Here is a 15,427-nt window from a genome sequence, read left to right on the forward strand (position 1 = left end):
GTAATGTAAATAGGATTTACCCCAATTTGTAGCAGAGAGATTGAAATCTTGAGGAATTAAACACTTTGTTCCTAAAATCAATCAGGCAGTAATTAAGGGAAATAACCTGGATTTGACATGAGATTGAAAGAATGTTAGGTAGCGCTCCAAAATTCAGAGAACACTGAATGTGAGACCTGAGGCTTGGGACAAAGAAGGATAGAAAGAAACCCAAAAGGGTGAGAGGATATTGCTGACAAGCAGGTTTTCAAAGAAAGACAATATCCCATCCCACAAAATGGCACTTTATTCAGGAAATGGAAGAAAAGGAACAATTGCCAGGTGATACAAACGCCTGCCCAGGGGACAGACAGACACAGAAGACATCAAGAGCATCCCCTGCTGGCACCCAGGAAGAGAGCTGCTGCTCTTCCTCCTGAAGCTCTGGGATGCTGGCACAGCTGAGGATGCCCTTCCTCGGCTACCTCCTGGAGAGGAGCAGTGTGACAGCCTCAGGAAGGAACCCTTTTGCTGTCAGGAGTCACACAGGCATTTTACAGGCTGAAGGGTGGAGGAGCCGCTTCTGCCACCATGATAGGCTCGGAAGAGAAGGTGAAGGTGGAGCTGTGGAAGCAGGCGAGCCAATGGTCCTTCTCTTTTCCAGATCCTGATGCTGCTGAAGCTGTTACTTGCTCTTGGGCGGGCACTTCTGCTGGCATGGTGGAGGAGGTTGCACAGGAGGGCATTTCTGCTGCCTCTGTGGGGGTGGGCACGGCTCAGGGCATTTTGGGGGCGGGCACGGCTCTGGGCACTTAGGTGGGCACACAGGAGGGGGCTGGCAGGGCTGCTTGCACTGCTGCTGTTGAGAAGACATCTTTCTGGAGTCTTCGGAGCTGAAAGAAATTAGAGACAGTGTTCGCAAGAAGGGACTCATCCAGAGAGAGAAACCGCGGCTGATAGAATAGCGGGAGATGTTCCCTCTCCCATTTCCAAGATTGGGCTTTCATCTCTCAACTCCCTCTTTTGCGCCTTCCACCACCCTGCTTCCTCTTTAGCCAACTGCCTCATCAGTCCTGAGAAAATCCTCTCTTTGCTCATATCATTTTTTCAAAGGAAATATCTCTGCAAGAACCAAGTCATGTTTTCTGTGGGAAAATATCATCTTCATGAAAGGCCATCAGAAGTTCTGAAATCCTGGGAAAACTCGCAAGCAATTACTATCATCGGGATCTCTTCCGAAGTCCCCATAGGTTGACTTAGGTACAGAGCAAACGGCCAGCAGGAAAAATGCAAGGGCCTCACACCTACTAAGCCTCGGAAACCCCAGCGGGAGGAAAGGGAAATCAAAGAGACAGAGCAGAGAGAAAAATACTTTGGTCTTTCCTCTTCTTCATCTCAAACCTTTCCTGTGAATTGCTTTTCCATACACGACCTCAAACAAGCTACCGAAACATGAATCAAGACAGGATATCATTGTGCCTCAAGGCTAAGCTTCCATCACCTAAGTAGCATCAAACCCACCATCATACCTATGGACTCAACAAACTTGCTGTCTGCACACTAAATTCAACATCTGAGAGCACCACAAAACAGATCAACGGAACAAATCACACTCACCACGTTCTCCAAAGGAGGTTGGGACTCGAGTACCAGGAGGATGACAGTCGTGCAGCAGAGCACCTCTTTATAGGGCTTGACGCCCAGCCCAGAGCGAAGTGCAACTGCCAAAAACTGGCCTGCCCCGGAATTTCCCAAACAAAATGCAAACCCATCCAGAACTGGCCTGACAGGGACACTGGAAACAGGAAATCTCCTGAACCAGGATCTCCTCTCTGGATTAGGTGCTCATGACTCACAAGGTCCGGCCTTAGCTCTCAGTGTCGGGGACTTACGGCAGGGGGAGACTTAGGCGATTCCCCAACTGGTGGTCCAAGGCCCTCTCTCTTGATTGGGGAAGAAGACCCCTCCTATCTTCCACCTTCCCTGAGTCATAGAACTGCCTGCTCGGTTCCACTTTGGATGGTTGCCATCTTGCTGTATGTGCTGGGTTGAAAAGAGCCTGACTAGCAGGTGACAGCTTTCTCTTCAACCCAAGTCCTTCCTTTACTGTATTTCCCTCGGATCCATGGCTTGCTCATCTTCTCTCCTTTTCTTCTTCTAAAAGGGACTGAGATAAGGCAGCAGATTGGCACAATAGCCATCCCATAAAAAAAACCCTAGAAACGGTCAATCAAATGGTGACCTCCAGAATGCTGTGTTCACTGCTTTGCTCCTGCAATTTGAGGGCATAAAACTGCCGCCTTTATATATCTGTACCAAAGTGGGCCTCATGGAATCCACAGGGACCACGGCATCACCTAGCATCATTCAGAGGGTCAGAGCACTAATATCTGAAGAGCAGGAGAAAATAGGGACTTAGGCTGATCCTCTATATTTGCTTTCTCACACTCTCTTTCCAAACAGGATTTAGGGCTTTAAAACAATGATTTTTTAAGTATATTTGCATGCTGTTTCTCTGTCTTTTCCTTAAGCCCTCTGGACCCCTCATCTTGCCACATTATCCTCTCACCTCCACAGTGTATACCTCTCCTTTTTCTAATTGTTTTACTGAGACCATAATGGTTTATAACATTGGGTCATTTCCAGCATACCTTATTATTTATCACTTTCTGTATAGGCTGCATCGTGCTCACCGCCACTACTCTGGCTTTTATCCATTGCCATCCATATGTGACCCTTTACCTCTTTCACTCAGCCCCCAAGCCCCTTCCCCTCTGGTAACCACTAATCTGTCCTCTTTATCCGTGTGTTTGCGTATCTTCCCTATGTGAGTGAAATCATGCAGTATTTGTCTTGCTCTGTCTGGCCTATGTCACTTAACATCAAACATTCAAGGTAGATCCATGTTGTTGCAAATGACACGATTTTGGGTTTTTTTGTGGGTGAGTAGTATTCCATTGTGTGTGCCAGTGTGTGTGTGTTTCTATACATATATACATGTATATATGCGACATATATATACATATATATATACCACATCTTCTTTATGCATTCGTAAGTTGCAGGGCACTTGAGTCGCTTCAACGTCTCTCTTACCCATCCCCTTTGGGACATATCCATCACTCAGGAGATGAGATCAACGCATTTAGTGGGTCGCCATTTCACATCTTTGCTAAATCTTCATGCAGTCATTGGGGATGACTAAATGCTGTGCATTCAACATTTAAAGTGACGTGACTCAAGGCTCATTGTCTTGGCCAAATTGTCAGGAAGCTTTCCAAGAAATGTGGACTTATACTGGGAAACGGAAAATGAGGAGGAGGAGGAAGAGGAGACGCTCGAAACTTGTGAAACACTCAGCTGCGGAGCCACGGAACGTGAAGGATCCCTAAGTCAATCTAGCATCACACCCCCTCAGTTGAACAGGTTAGGTTCCCAGAACTGTCATTGTTCCTGTCAGTAAGGAAGAGCTTTTGACCAAGGTTGACATTCAGCCGTGACCTGGCAGGACAGAACCATCACTTCAGCACTTTCAGGTCATGTGACTGAAAACAGTGTCATCACCAAATGGCTCACCTAGACTTTTTCAGGGAGCCAAGAGAAGAGCCTTTCCTCAGCAGGTCACTTACCACGCCCCATAACCTCACACCCCACCTGAACGTCAATCCTCAGAGAAATGTCTGATTTCGGCCATCCAAAATTTGAGAATTAGCTGCTCAAATGGGATTCCAGTTTCAGATAATCCACTCTCGGTTGCATCTGGAAAGTCTCCCACTGAGGACAACCCTCATAAAGGCTGTGAATCATCACCGTGCAGGCAGCAAAGACATGGCGGCTCTGGTGCCCGGAACAAGTCAGGCAGGAGTCACTTTTCATTTTGCAGAGGTGAACAGACACACTCAGAGTTCCTCAAGATCAGATACATCAAGAGCTGCCACAAGACAAAGAACGGCATCTAACGATCAATTTCTCCCAAGTTTCACCATCTGAAGCCTGAGACATCGATCACAGAATACACAAACACAAAACACCACATATCTGTCTGTCTATCTATCTATCTATCTATCTATCTATCTATTTATCTATATAACTATCTATCTGTGTATCTTTGATCTACATACCTAGAGCTTCCCTTTATGGACTTTAAGAGTCAGATAAGCCCAGGTTCAATCCTAAATCCCCAGTCCCTCACTTGCTAAGGGTTTTACCGTGAATCATTACTATAAGAAAAATTAGATGAAAGAAGAAAATTTTCTCCAACTCATGACTCAACGTTTTATCTCACATTGTACTACTATAAGTCTTATATCATTGAATAATATAGTCCCTTCAAATCACAATTCTACAACACAACAGAGGAGAAATAGAGATAAAGAGACACGAATTAACCATGCTGAGATATTCCTGATCTTCTTAGAGAAATGACAATTGCAAGTCCCCTTGGATGTCTGCCTTCTGCTTTTGTTTCTGAGTATAAGGCTCAATCTCCATTACCACTTCAGGATACTGGCAAACAGAATTCAACAGCACATCAAAGGGGTCATACACCATGATCCATGTGGATTGTTTCCTGGGTTGCAAGGAAAGCTCCTCAGACACAAATGAATAAATGTGATATATCACATTAACAGAACAAAAGATAAAAATCGTATGATCACCTCAATGGATGCAGAAAAGGCATTTGACAAAATTCAACATCCTTTCATGATAGGAACTCTCCACGAATTACATAGCTACGGACCGTACCTCAACATAACAAAGGCCATATTGGACAAGCCCACAGATAATAGCATGCCCGATGGTGAAATCAGAAAGCTTTCCATTTAGGATTAGGAACAACTCAAGGGTGCCCACTCTCCCCACTCTTCAACATAGTACTGAAAGTCCTAGACAGAGCAATTAGGCAAGAAAAAGTAATGAAAAGATCTAATTGGCAATGAAAAGGAAAATGGTCTCAGCCTGCTGATCGCATAACTTACATGTCTCTTATGTAAATCTCATAGAAAACCCGAGGAACTCACCAAGAACCTCTCAGAACTAATAAACAACTTGACAGGAAAGTTACAAACTCAATATACAAAAGCGAGTGGTGTTTCTCTACACTTACAAGAAGCTATTAAAGGGAAACTAAGAGTAATCCCATTCACAATGCCATCAAAAACAAAATATTTAGGGATAAATTTAATCAGGGACGTGAAAGACCTGGACCTTGAACACGGTAAGACAGGATGAAAGCAATTGAGGAAGACTCAGATAAATAGGAAGATCTCCAGTGTTCAAAGACTGGAAGATTTAACATTGTTAAAATGTTCATACTGCCCCAAGTAATCTACAGGGTCAATGCAATCCCTATAACTTCCGTTGACGTTTATCACAAAAATAGAAAAAACAATCCTAAAATTCGTATGGAACCACAGAAGACATCAAAAAGCCAAAGGAATCATGAGAAAGAGGAACATAGCTAGCGGCATCACACTTCCTGATTTCAAATTATATTACAAAGCTGTGGTAATCAAAACGGATGGTACTGGCGTAAAAACAGACGGTGGACCACCCGAACATAATAGAGAGACCAGGCACAAAGCAAGCATATACAGCCAACTAACCTTTGACCAGGGGACCCAGCACATTGAATGGGGAAAGGATGATCGTTGACTAAACGGGACAGCTGCATGCAAAAGAGCACAGCTGGACCCCCTACCTTACAGCATTCCCAAAAATTAACTCCAAAGGGATTAAAGATTTAAATGTTAGCACCTGAAATCATAAAACTCCTAGAAGAAAACTGGGGAAATCCCTTCACATTTGTCTTGGCAATGATGTTATAGATAGGACACCAAAAGGACAATCGACAAAACTAAGAATTAAAAGATAAACAAGTAAAATTAAACACACAGAAGAGCTTCTGCACAGCAAAAGAAACGATTAACATTATGAAGACGCAGCCTGCAAGTTGGGAGAAAATATTTGCAAACCACGATCCCATCAGAGGTTAGTTTCCAGAATATGCATGGAACTTACACAGCTCAATAGCAAGGAAAAGGGGCTGCACCTCACTAATTACCAGAGCAATGCAAATCAAAACCACCATGAGAAAGCACCTCACACCATCAGAGTGGCTATTCTGAGAAAGGTAAGAGACAACAAGTGTCGGTGAGGATGAGTAGAAGAGGGGACTCTTGTACATTGTTGGTGAGACTGCAACTTGGTACGACCACTATGGAAAACAGTATGGAGGTTCCTCAAAAAACAATAAACAGAACGCCCATAGCATCCAGCAAACCCACGTCTGGCTGTCTATCTGAAGGAAAGGAAACCACCACGTCGAAGAGTATCTGCACTCTTGGGTGCACAGCAGCATTACTCACAAGAGCCAAGACATGGAAACAACCTCAGCGTCCATTAGTGGAGGACAGGATAAAGAAAATGCGATACAAAGATAGATGGATGATAGCTAGATAGATAGAACGACAGGTGGATTGATTGATAGATATAATGGCATATTGTTCCGTCATGACAAATAAGGAAATCCTACCATGTGTGACAACAAGGATGAACCTGGAGGGCATTTGCTGAGTGAAATTTGTCAGATGGGAAAAACAAATCATGTGTGATGTCACTTACATGTTGAATCTAAAACAAAAACTACTCAGAGAACTGAGGAGTGGATTGGTGGTTTCCAAGGAGAGCACGGCAGGGGTTGGGGTGGGTGTGTAAGGAAACATGGTAAATGGGTGAAAGTGGTCAAAGGGTACAGATTTCCAGTTTCAAGATGAATAAGCCATAGGAATGTACTGGACAGCATGTTGATCCTGGTTAGCAACGCTGTGTTGTAAATCTGAAAGTTACTAAGAGAGTAGATATTCAAGGTTTTCACCACACATGCAAATAGCCGTAACTATGTGAGGTAATGGATGTGAAAACTCACTTTATTGTGTCAATCATTTCACAATATACACATGTATCAGATCATTATATTGGAAATCTCATACTGGCACAGTGTTATGTGTCATAACTATCTCAATGAAACTGGATAGAATAGAAATTAAAGGCTCCTGCACAGCAAAGGAAGCCATCAACAAGATGAATGGGCAATCTACAGGAGGGGGTAAATATTTGAAAACTTTATGTCTGATAAGGGTTAATGTCCAAAGTCTGTGAGGAACTTATACAAGTCAATAGCAAAAAAAAAAAAAAAGAAAAAAGAAAAATCAAATAATGTTAGTAAATAAGAGGCAAAGGACCTCAACAGATATTTTCCCAAAGACATACAAATGGTCAACAGGTGCATGAAAAGGTGCTTAACATTGCTGATCATCAGGGAAGCGCAAGTCAAAACCACAGCGAGACATCGGCTCATACTTATTAGAATGACCATTATCAAAACACAACAAATAACAAGTGCTGACAAGGATGTGGAGAAAGGGAACCTTGTACACGGTGGAGGTGAATGCAAATTGGACCATCCACTATGGAAAACAGTGTGGAAGTTCCTCAACAAAGTACAAACAGAACTACCATATCATCCAGCAATCCAACTTTGGGGCATGTATCCGAAGGAGATGAAACTGTACCTAGATAAGACATCGGCACTCCCGTGTTCATTGCAGCAATTTTCATACAGCCAAGATATGCAGACAAGCTAAGTGTCCATGGACAGATGCATGGAAATAGACAATGTGTGTGTGGGTGTGGGTGCCTATACTTGTGCATAAATATATACACGTATATAACGGGATACTCCCAAGCCATGGAGAAAAGTGAAATATTGCCATTAGTAACAACATGGGTGAAACTAGATGACATTATGCAGAGAGAAATTAACCAGACAGAGAAAGACAAATGCTGACTGATACCGCTTATTTGGAGAATCTACAAGAGCTGAACTCATGGAAACAGAGAGTAGAATGGTGGCTGAGGGGACCTGAGTGGTAAGGGAGACGCAGAGATGTTGGTCAAAAGGTACAAGTATTGAGTGTTGAGATAAATAAGCCCCGGGGGTGTGTTGTAATGCCTGGTGGCTGTGGTTAATAATTCTGTTCTGGACACTTGATATTTGATAAGAGAGTACACCTTAAGAGCTCTCATCACTCGCAAGCATGCGAATACACACACACACAACTGGTAAATGCGTGAGCTGAGGAATGTGTTAATTAACCTGATTGTGGCAATCATTTCACGAAGTACGCATATGTCAAATTATCACTTCGTACAACTTCAATATATGCAATTTCATCTGTGCATTATAACCTGAGAAAGCTGTGGGAAAGATGAAAGAGAACAACTATCATACAAAGGGGAAATTAAGTTGGGGAACCTCACCATTCCTTCTCCTCCTTGCCTTGATCATGTTCTGATCCAATTCTCTGGGAGAGAATCCCTCATCCAGCATCCTCTGGCCCCTTTGTTCACCTCCCAGAGGTAATTCTTTCTTGTTACCTCTGTTGAGCATGTCAGAAATGGGTGGGGTGGAAAGCGGGAGAGGGGGATTGGAGAGTTGTATTCTTTTTGAAAAATCAAAGTCTTTTGAGTCTCGGCTCACAGTTTGTGTAGTCATCAATTCCCCCAAAAACTTACTAGGAATGTGATACCTGTCATTCCTCCGGTCGTTTCTGTGGTCTAGTAACCACACTCAGGCCCTTTCCTAGAAGTCATTCTCAGGTCTGCTTGATTTTACTGCCTTTCTCGGAACCGAATGGAGCTGCCTGAGACTATCCAGCACGACAGGGGGAAAGATTACACACGTCTACGTCTTTTCTGTGTTGTTCCAGTCAACTGAGAGTGAACTTCAAGTTCAAAACCGTTTCTCCTCTCATCTCTCACTCGTTGGGGCTCACGAACACTCACTCTTCTAATTCCACCAGACTTCGAATTTCTGGGCTCTATTCTTTTCTTTTCATATTTGGCTTGCAAACTAAGCAAGGATTTCCTGAATGTAAGCCCGGTGAAATACCCTGTTGGACAATACAAATAACCAACAGTTAGACGCGCTATCAAGATGCCATTTCAGCAAACGTTTGCCATTGACGAACATCTATCATATTTACATATTTGATATTAAGAACATTTTTAAACTTTCCAGTACCTGCTTCCTTGCCAAGCACATGCAGACTCCACAGTATAGGCCACAGAGTGGAGGTTTGTTGGGGTAGCACTCCCCTACAACCCATTTCTCTATGAGAACAAATAACGCCAGCTACAGTAGAAACCACCTCAAATAACAGGGTTAATTTTCATTCATGTCGCAATCTGATGCAGGCTGAGCAGTAATCTGGGACTCTCCTTCCATCTGCAGCTCCATCCTCTTGGAGTCTGTTACTTCGAGCTTTGGAGTGGAGAATGGACCGAGAGGAAGACCTTCTTAAGATTCAATAGGACAAAGCACACTATGATTTAATAGGAAGACTTTGTTGTTTTGAAAGTAATTCTGTATTTCTCAACGGCAAAGGGGTGTGTGTGTGTGTGTGTGTGTGTGTGTGTGTGTGTGTGTGTGTGATTTCAACTAACGCTAAAGTCTGCGGACACTTAGGAACACAGAAAGGATATTTACAGAACATATCTCTCCTTCCACAGATGACCTGCCTAGTAGGCTCAGCACTTCAAAAAGAAGCTGCATGGCAACAGTAATTTCGTAAATCTAAGCAACCATGTAAACCCCAATATTCTTCAAACATGGGGTCAGAGCATCCAAGAAAGGAGTTTTGGAGGTGAGAATACATGACATGACCCTGAAGTTTGGTGCGTTGTTGGAGGAAGAAGAGCAGGGGCTTCACGGGGAGAGGAGGCAGCGATTTCCCTTGTAGGGAGCCTTATTACTTCTCTTCCTTCTGGGCTCCCCACGAGTTCAGAACTACCATGATTTTATGCAGAAGACTCCGCTACTCCCGAAAAGCTCTTCATCTGCAACATCACGTAAAAAATAAAGTGAATCAGAAAAGAAAGAGAACAGCGGAATACGACAGAGTCATAAAGTTTAAGAATCTTCTTGTTTCCTATCCTGGTTCTGCATCTTACACTTGCACGTTGCAGCTGCAGCAAACGTGGAGGTTGTGGTGAGGGTGAGGGTGGTCACGAGGTTGTTGATGATGAGGATGGACACAAGGACGATCTGATGCCTTACCGAGGGCTAAGATGTGCCAGGCATTCTGACAACTAAATTACCATTCAATCTCATGCCTGAGAAAAGTGGGTAATGTAAATAGGATTTACCCCAATTTGTAGCAGAGAGATTGAAATCTTGAGGAATTAAACACTTTGTTCCTAAAATCAATCAGGCAGTAATTAAGGGAAATAACCTGGATTTGACATGAGATTGAAAGAATGTTAGGTAGCGCTCCAAAATTCAGAGAACACTGAATGTGAGACCTGAGGCTTGGGACAAAGAAGGATAGAAAGAAACCCAAAAGGGTGAGAGGATATTGCTGACAAGCAGGTTTTCAAAGAAAGACAATATCCCATCCCACAAAATGGCACTTTATTCAGGAAATGGAAGAAAAGGAACAATTGCCAGGTGATACAAACGCCTGCCCAGGGGACAGACAGACACAGAAGACATCAAGAGCATCCCCTGCTGGCACCCAGGAAGAGAGCTGCTGCTCTTCCTCCTGAAGCTCTGGGATGCTGGCACAGCTGAGGATGCCCTTCCTCGGCTACCTCCTGGAGAGGAGCAGTGTGACAGCCTCAGGAAGGAACCCTTTTGCTGTCAGGAGTCACACAGGCATTTTACAGGCTGAAGGGTGGAGGAGCCGCTTCTGCCACCATGATAGGCTCGGAAGAGAAGGTGAAGGTGGAGCTGTGGAAGCAGGCGAGCCAATGGTCCTTCTCTTTTCCAGATCCTGATGCTGCTGAAGCTGTTACTTGCTCTTGGGCGGGCACTTCTGCTGGCATGGTGGAGGAGGTTGCACAGGAGGGCATTTCTGCTGCCTCTGTGGGGGTGGGCACGGCTCAGGGCATTTTGGGGGCGGGCACGGCTCTGGGCACTTAGGTGGGCACACAGGAGGGGGCTGGCAGGGCTGCTTGCACTGCTGCTGTTGAGAAGACATCTTTCTGGAGTCTTCGGAGCTGAAAGAAATTAGAGACAGTGTTCGCAAGAAGGGACTCCTCCAGAGAGAGAAACCGCGGCTGATAGAATAGCGGGAGATGTTCCCTCTCCCATTTCCAAGATTGGGCTTTCATCTCTCAACTCCCTCTTTTGCGCCTTCCACCACCCTGCTTCCTCTTTAGCCAACTGCCTCATCAGTCCTGAGAAAATCCTCTCTTTGCTCATATCATTTTTTCAAAGGAAATATCTCTGCAAGAACCAAGTCATGTTTTCTGTGGGAAAATATCATCTTCATGAAAGGCCATCAGAAGTTCTGAAATCCTGGGAAAACTCGCAAGCAATTACTATCATCGGGATCTCTTCCGAAGTCCCCATAGGTTGACTTAGGTACAGAGCAAATGGCCAACAGGAAAAATGCAAGGGCCTCACACCTTCTAAGCTTCGGAAACCCTAGCAGGCGAAAAGGGAAATCAAAGAGATAGAGAAGAGAGAAAAATACTTTGGTCTTTCCTCCTCTTCATATCAAACCTTTCCTATGAATTGCTTTTCCATAAGGGATGTCAAACTAGCTAACAAAACACAAGTCAAGACAGGATATCATTGTGCCCCAAGGCTAAGCTTCCATCACCTAAGTAGCATCAAACCCACCATCATACCTATGGACTCACCAAAATTGCTATCTCCACACTAAATTCAACATCTGAGAGCACCACAAAACAGATGAATGGAAGAAATCAGACTTACCACGTTCTCCAAAGGAGGTTGGGGCTCGAGTACCAGGAGGATGACAGTCGTGCAGCAGAGCACCTCTTTATAGGGCCTGACGATCAGCCCAGGGCAAAGTGTAGTTTCCAAAAACTGGCCTGTCCAATAACTCCCCAAACAAAATGCAAATCCATCCAGAACTGGCTTGACAGGGACACTGAAGACAGGAAATCTCCTGAACCAGGATCTGCGCTGTGGATTAGGTGCTCATGACTCATGAAGGTCCCACCTTAGCTCTCAGTGTCAGTGACTAATGGCAGGGGGAGATTTTTGAAATTCTCTAACTGGTGGTCAAAGGCTCTCTCTCTTGACTGGGGTAGAGGGCCCTTTCCTATCTTTCACCTTCCCTGAATGACAAAACTGCCTGCTCTGTTCCACTTTAGATGATTGTCCTTTTGCTGTACATGCTGGGTTGAAAAGAGCCTGGCTAACCCATGACACCTTTCTCTTTAACCCAAGTCCTTCTTATAATACATTTTCCCTGGATCCATGGCTTGCTCATCTTCTCTCCTTTTCTTCTTCTTAAAAGGACTGAGATAAGGCTTCAGATCATCTAAATTGCCTTCCTATAATGACGCTCAGAAACTCTCTATAAAATAGTGATCTCCAGGGTCATATTTTCATGGCTTTGATCTTTCAAACAGAGAACATAAAGCTGATCCCTAGTGCCTTTATAAATCTGTACCAACCTGGGCTGCATGGAATCCACTAGGACCACAGCACATCTATTGTAATTCAGTGGATCAGAGCACTAAACTCTGATATCTAGGGGAAAATATGAACTTAGCTGATCTTATATACTTGCTTTCTCACCCTCTCTTTCCAAAGAGGTTTTAGGCCCTTAAATGACAGTAATTTTTAAATTTTACTTGTATGTTTATTCTGTCTTTTCCTTAAGCCCACCAGTACCCTCAACTTGACACATTATCCTCTCACTGCCCAATGTATACCTCTTATCTGTCTTATTTCGTATATATCAATCACTCAAGAGTCGAGATCAGTGAATTTAGTGATTAGTCCCTTCATTTCTTTGTTAACTCTTCCTGCAGTCCATGGGGCTTACTAAATGCTATGTTCAGCATTTAAAGTGACGTTACTCGAGCCTCATTGTCTTGGCCAAATTATCAGGAAGCTCTCCAAGAATGTCGTTTTGTAATTGGAAAAGGAGGGAAAAAAGGAGAATGAGGAAGAAGAGGAAGAGGAGACATTTGAAACCTCTGAGACAGGTCAGCAGCTATGCTCTGGAAAATAAATTATCCCTGAATCAGCCCAGCATCACATCCCCTCAGTTAAACAGATTAGGTGCCCACAACTGTCATTGCTCCTGTCAGTAAGGAAGAGTTCATGGCCAAGATTATCATTTGGCCATGACCATGCAGGGGCAGAGCCATCAGCACCTTCATGAGCACCTTCAGGCCAGGTACCTACAAACAGTATCATCACTAAATGTCTCATATAGAGTATTTCAGAGGGCAAAGAGGAGGGACTTTCCTCAGCAGGTCACTTACTACTCCTCGCAGCCTCACATCCAATCCACATATCAATCCTTAGAAGAATGTCTGATTCTGTCATCCAGAATTTGAGAATTAGCTGCTGAAATGGGATTGAATTGTCAGATAATTCAGTCTTGGTTGCACATTGAGACTCTCCCACTGAGGATGCCCCTCATAAAGGGTGTTAATCATGACAGTGCAGACACCAAAGTCGTGGTAGCTCTACTGCCCCCAACATGTCAAGTAGGAGTCACTTTATACGTTGCAGAGGTGAACTGCAACACTCAGAATTCCTCAAGATCTGGTACATGAAGAGCTGCCAGAAGATGAAGAATGGCATCTAATAAAGAAAGTTTTTCCAAGTTTGAACATCCAGGACCTGAGATGCAGAACACAGAATATGCACACATACCACATGTTTCATCTCTCTCTCTACCTACCTATCATCTATCTACATATCTAAAGAACTTGTCTTTATAGTCTTGAGTCAATACTCCCAGGTTCAATCCTACTCTCTCTATTCTCCAAAATTGCTAATGAGTTTACTATGAATCGTTACTATATGAAAAATGACAAGAGGTAACAAAAATTTTGTCCAATTCTTGATTCAACATTTTATCTCACATTTTTCTACCATGTGTTATATTTTATTGAACAAAATAGTCCTCGGCAATAAAGATTCTACAATAAAATAGGGAAGAAATAAAGATTGGGAAATAGGAAGATGGTAAGATATTCCTGATATTCTTAGAGAAATGGTAACTGCAAGACCCCTTGATTTCTGCCTTTTGCTTTTATTTCTGAGTGTAAGGCTCACTCTCCATCATCCTTCCATAATCTTGCTGATTTGGATAAATTATGCACATTCCTATGGTGGAATTCTTAAGATCATTAAAGGAGAATATTTTGGAAATTGATTTAATATTATCAAAAATATTCAATTATAATTTTTAAAAGTATATGTAAATCATGGTGAGATTTTGATTAACATATATTCAAGAAAAGATAGGAAATACATAAAACAATTTGTTAAGAGTAATTAGATCTGGCTGGTATAATACAAACGATTTTTACTTTTTGTTTTTCTTTTCAAAAGAATCTCTTGCCTGAGTAGACATGGTATTCAAAAAGATGCTGCTATGATCAATGTCAAATAGTGTACTACCTACATTTTCTTCTAGGAGCTTTATGGTTTCATGTCTTACATTCAAGTCTTTAATCCTTTTTGAGTTAGCTTTTGTGTATGGTGTAAGACAATGGCCTACTTTTATTCTTTTGCATGTGGCTGCCCAGTTTTCCCAAAACGATTTATTGAAGAGACTTTCCTTTCTCCATTGTATGCTCTTGGCTCCTTTGTCGAAGATTAACTGTCCATAGATATGTGGCTTTCTTTCTGGGCTTTCAATTCTATTCCATTGATCTATGTGTCTGTTTTGTGCCAGTACCATGGTGTTTTGATATAGCTTTGTATTTTGATGTCAGGTATCGTGACACCTCTAGCTTTGTTCTTTTTTCTCAGGACTGCTTTGGCTATTTGAGGTCTTTTGTTGTTCCATATAAATTTTAGAATTCGTAGTTCTATTTCTGTGAAGAATGTCATTGGGATTCTGATAGGGATTGCACTGAATCTGTAGATTGCTTTAGGAAGTATGAACATTTTAACTGTGCTTATTCTTCCAACCCATGAGCATGGAATGTCTTTCCATTTCTTTATGTCTTCTTCAATTTTTTCAATAATGTTTTATAGCTTTCAGTGTATAGAAAAAATAAACAAATGGAACTACATCAAACTAAAAAGCTTCTGTAAGCCAAAGGAAACCATGAACAAAATGAAAAGACAACCCACCAAGTGGGAGAAAATATTTGCAAGTCATATGTCAGACAAGGGGTTAATTTCCAAAATATATAAAGAACTCATATGGCTGAACAACAAAAAAACAAACAATCTGATCAAAAACAAGACAGAGGATATAAACAGGCATTTTTCCAGAGAAGATATATGGATGGCCAACAGACACATGAAAAGATGTTCAACATCATTAATTATTAGGGAAATGCAAATCAAAACTACAATGAGATAGGGACCCACCCGGTGGCACAGCGATTAAGTTCACATATTCCACTTCAGTGGCCCAGGGTCAGCCAGTTC

General features: G+C 42.8%; 2 protein-coding genes across 2 annotated transcripts; both read right to left on the minus strand.

Moving 5' to 3' along the window:
- Positions 1-268: 268 nt before the first annotated feature.
- On the minus strand, positions 269-897 carry LOC139041986 (small proline-rich protein 2I-like). The gene has a single exon (XM_070497333.1). It carries the CDS (start codon positions 851-853, stop codon positions 665-667), a length of 189 nt encoding a protein of 62 aa, XP_070353434.1. The 5' UTR covers positions 854-897; the 3' UTR covers positions 269-664.
- Positions 898-10,436: 9,539 nt separating this feature from the next.
- On the minus strand, positions 10,437-11,849 carry LOC123276360 (small proline-rich protein 2I-like). The gene is made up of 2 exons (XM_070497811.1): positions 11,765-11,849; positions 10,437-11,040 (listed from the first exon to the last, which is right to left on the minus strand). The coding sequence occupies exon 2, from the start codon at positions 11,019-11,021 to the stop codon at positions 10,833-10,835; it is 189 nt and encodes a 62-aa protein (XP_070353912.1). The 5' UTR covers positions 11,022-11,040; positions 11,765-11,849; the 3' UTR covers positions 10,437-10,832.
- Positions 11,850-15,427: the final 3,578 nt, after the last annotated feature.

Source organism: Equus asinus, chromosome 25 (assembly GCF_041296235.1).
Source record: "Equus asinus isolate D_3611 breed Donkey chromosome 25, EquAss-T2T_v2, whole genome shotgun sequence".
NCBI classification, from domain to species: Eukaryota; Metazoa; Chordata; class Mammalia; order Perissodactyla; family Equidae; genus Equus; species Equus asinus.

Excerpts from the sequence above, each read along its gene's own strand:
- LOC123276360 (XM_070497811.1), bottom strand. The coding sequence starts at position 11,021 with ATGTCTTCTCAACAGCAGCAGTGCAAGCAGCCCTGCCAGCCCCCTCCT.
- LOC139041986 (XM_070497333.1), bottom strand. The coding sequence starts at position 853 with ATGTCTTCTCAACAGCAGCAGTGCAAGCAGCCCTGCCAGCCCCCTCCT.